The following is a 2,573-nucleotide window of genomic DNA, read 5'->3' on the forward strand; positions in this document are numbered from 1 at the left end:
GCGTCTATGCCCTCTCTAACCGCCGTCCTTCCATCAGTCCAGCAGCCGACCAGTCCCACCCCGTCATCTAAGCACTTCCGTCTTGCTCCAGGAGCAGCTGGTTGCGCCAGATGCCAGGCCTGGGCTCCTGGCCGAGGTGGCTGGATCAAAATGAGCTATTTTGGGCCCCGGCGCGCTGCCCCAGAGGGGCCAGCCTGGACTGTTCTTGCCCGCGCCCCCTGGCCGCTGCTCACCTGGCAGACCCCGCTGTCCTGTGCACCCGAGGCTGAGTCAGACGCACAGAATTAGGCCCGGCTTAGGCTGGGACCAGGGCCCTGCTGAGATGGGAGTAGGGTCTGTTCTGTGTCCTCCTGACAGCCTGGCCCAGCTACGGCATTCCCTGTACCCAGGAATCTGCTCCTAAAACCGCCATCTGCGTCATCCTCAGAGCGCCTTTGGGGCGGGGGTGGATTAAAGGGACTGGGAATTCTTTGGTGGGTTTCTCAGGCCGTGGATCCCAAACGCCACGCTTGCACCCCACTCTGGCAAGGCTCCGCCTCCTCAGCTTTAGTTTTCCTTTCGGAAAATTGGGGAATGATACCTCCCTGGCATTCAGCAGGCGCTTAATAAATGTCCAAGTCATTGTTGGGCTGTCTAAATAAGGCTCTATTAATGGCCGGCTCTGGCCGCAGTCCCAACGTCCCCGGGCGGCCCGCCGAGGGGCGGACACAGAGCGTACTATAAAGCAGCGGCGGCACCCGCTGGGGCACTGCGAAGCCTAGGGCGGCGGCGGAGCACGATGGAGATCCCGGTGCCTGTGCAGCCGTCTTGGTTGCGCCGCGCCTCGGCCCCGTTGCCCGGGCTTTCGGCACCCGGGCGCCTCTTCGACCAGCGCTTCGGCGAGGGGCTGCTGGAGGCCGAGCTGGCTGCACTCTGCCCCGCCGCGCTGGCCCCCTACTACTTGCGCGCACCCAGCGTGGCGCTGCCTACCGCCCAGGTGCCAGGCCTGGGGGAGGGGCGGTAACCCGTCTACTTCCAAGGCTGGGGTCCCCGGTCACCCTGAGGGGGGTGAAGGAATGTCCCTTGACTTTGAGTGGGCCAGGCTTCCGGAGTTCCCTGAGTATGGATTCTCGGAGTTCAGGTTACTGAAAGGGGTGGGAGGTCCCCGTCAGTCTGAGGAGGGTCTCAGCTTCGAGAGGGAGTGTAAGGGCTGGGTCAGTAACTGGGTGGGGGCGGTCACTCTGAGGGAAGTCTTGGTGATTCTGAAGGAGGCTGGGGACCCAGGGAATCTGGGAAAAACGGGGAGCCCAGTCATTCTGAAGGGCGTGGGGTTCCCAGTGCCTCCCGAGGGGAGGGAATATTTTGTTATTCCTGAGGAAGAGAGTTTGGAGACTGTGGTGACTCTGTCTCCTGGAGAGGTAGAGGGGAGGGAGGGTCCTGTGACTTGAGAAAGGGGGGTCTGGCCACTCAGAAGTGGGGGAGGAGTACTGGTAACTACTGAGGGCTCAAGCAATCCCGTGACTCGAGTGGGAGGGTAGAAAGGGGAGACTGTGGGAGGAGGCATCTTGACGATTTCTGGCGGGGGTGGCGCAGTAAGGGCCCCTGGGGCTCTGAGGGGAAGGGGGCTGAGCAGTGTTCAGAAGGACACGCTGACTACAGCGTTGCTGACACTGGGGGAGAGGGCAGGCCTTACCCCGTGAGGACGGAGGTTCCTGACCTTGCAGGGTAAGGGGGCCTCATCACTCTGGTTGAGAGGGGAATCCCGGTGGCCACAAGGGGAGGGATGATCCCAGTTATTCTGGGCGAAGAGGTCCTCGGTGGCTACGTGTAGGAAAGGGGACGCCCCAGTTCCAGAGGCCAGGAACAGCTGCAGCACCGGAACCAACGGAGAACCAAGGGGAGGGGCCTTTCTGGGTCCCCGGAGCCTCGCCCCGCCCAATGACTATCGGGCTGTGCGCAGGTATCGACCGACCCCGGGCATTTCTCGGTGCTGCTGGATGTGAAGCACTTCTCACCGGAGGAAATCGCCGTCAAGGTGGTTGGCGACCACGTGGAGGTGCACGCGCGCCACGAGGAGCGCCCGGTGAGCCCGCTGGCGGGGGCGGGGCCAGAACAAGTACGCGGGATCCGCAGGCCGGAGGGGCGGGGCATCTACAGGGGATGGGCCGAGCCGCTCAAGCCTCTTTCCCTCCAGGATGAGCACGGATACATCGCGCGCGAGTTTCACCGCCGCTACCGCTTGCCGCCTGGCGTGGACCCTGCGGCCGTGACGTCCGCGCTGTCCCCTGAGGGCGTCCTTTCCATCCAGGCCGCACCTGCTCCGGCCCAGGCTCCACTGCCGTCGCCGCCAGCGGCTGCCGCCAAGTAGGAGCCAGGGCACGCTTGAACCCTGAGAGCCGCCTGAGGCCCCTCCACCGCACTTTTAAAGCCGACCTGACTCCGCCTAGCCAGATATCCCGAGCGCGCCAAGACTACCCGCCCACCCAATCTGGGATCTGCCTTGAACCTTCCAACCTAGCCTCAGCCTTGATAACCTAGACCTTTCCGCTGACACTCCCTCTCTCACACACTCTCCTGTTTTCAAACCTCCCAAC

General features: G+C 63.4%; 1 protein-coding gene across 1 annotated transcript; it reads left to right on the forward strand.

Moving 5' to 3' along the window:
- Nucleotides 1-778: 778 nt before the first annotated feature.
- On the forward strand, nucleotides 779-2,347 carry HSPB6 (heat shock protein family B (small) member 6). Its single transcript, XM_065899454.1, has 3 exons — nucleotides 779-976; nucleotides 1,940-2,062; nucleotides 2,174-2,347. Exons 1-3 carry the CDS (start codon nucleotides 779-781, stop codon nucleotides 2,345-2,347), a joined length of 495 nt encoding a protein of 164 aa, XP_065755526.1.
- Nucleotides 2,348-2,573: the final 226 nt, after the last annotated feature.

Source organism: Phocoena phocoena, chromosome 20, assembly GCF_963924675.1.
Source record: "Phocoena phocoena chromosome 20, mPhoPho1.1, whole genome shotgun sequence".
Classification (NCBI taxonomy): domain Eukaryota; kingdom Metazoa; phylum Chordata; class Mammalia; order Artiodactyla; family Phocoenidae; genus Phocoena; species Phocoena phocoena.

Coding starts and splice junctions, on each gene's coding strand:
- HSPB6 (XM_065899454.1), top strand. CDS start 779: ATGGAGATCCCGGTGCCTGTGCAGCCGTCTTGGTTGCGCCGCGCCTCG. Junction 977..1,939: donor TGGCGCTGCCTACCGCCCAG/GTGCCAGGCCTG, acceptor GGCTGTGCGCAG/GTATCGACCGACCCCGGGCA. Junction 2,063..2,173: donor CGCGCCACGAGGAGCGCCCG/GTGAGCCCGCTG, acceptor CTTTCCCTCCAG/GATGAGCACGGATACATCGC.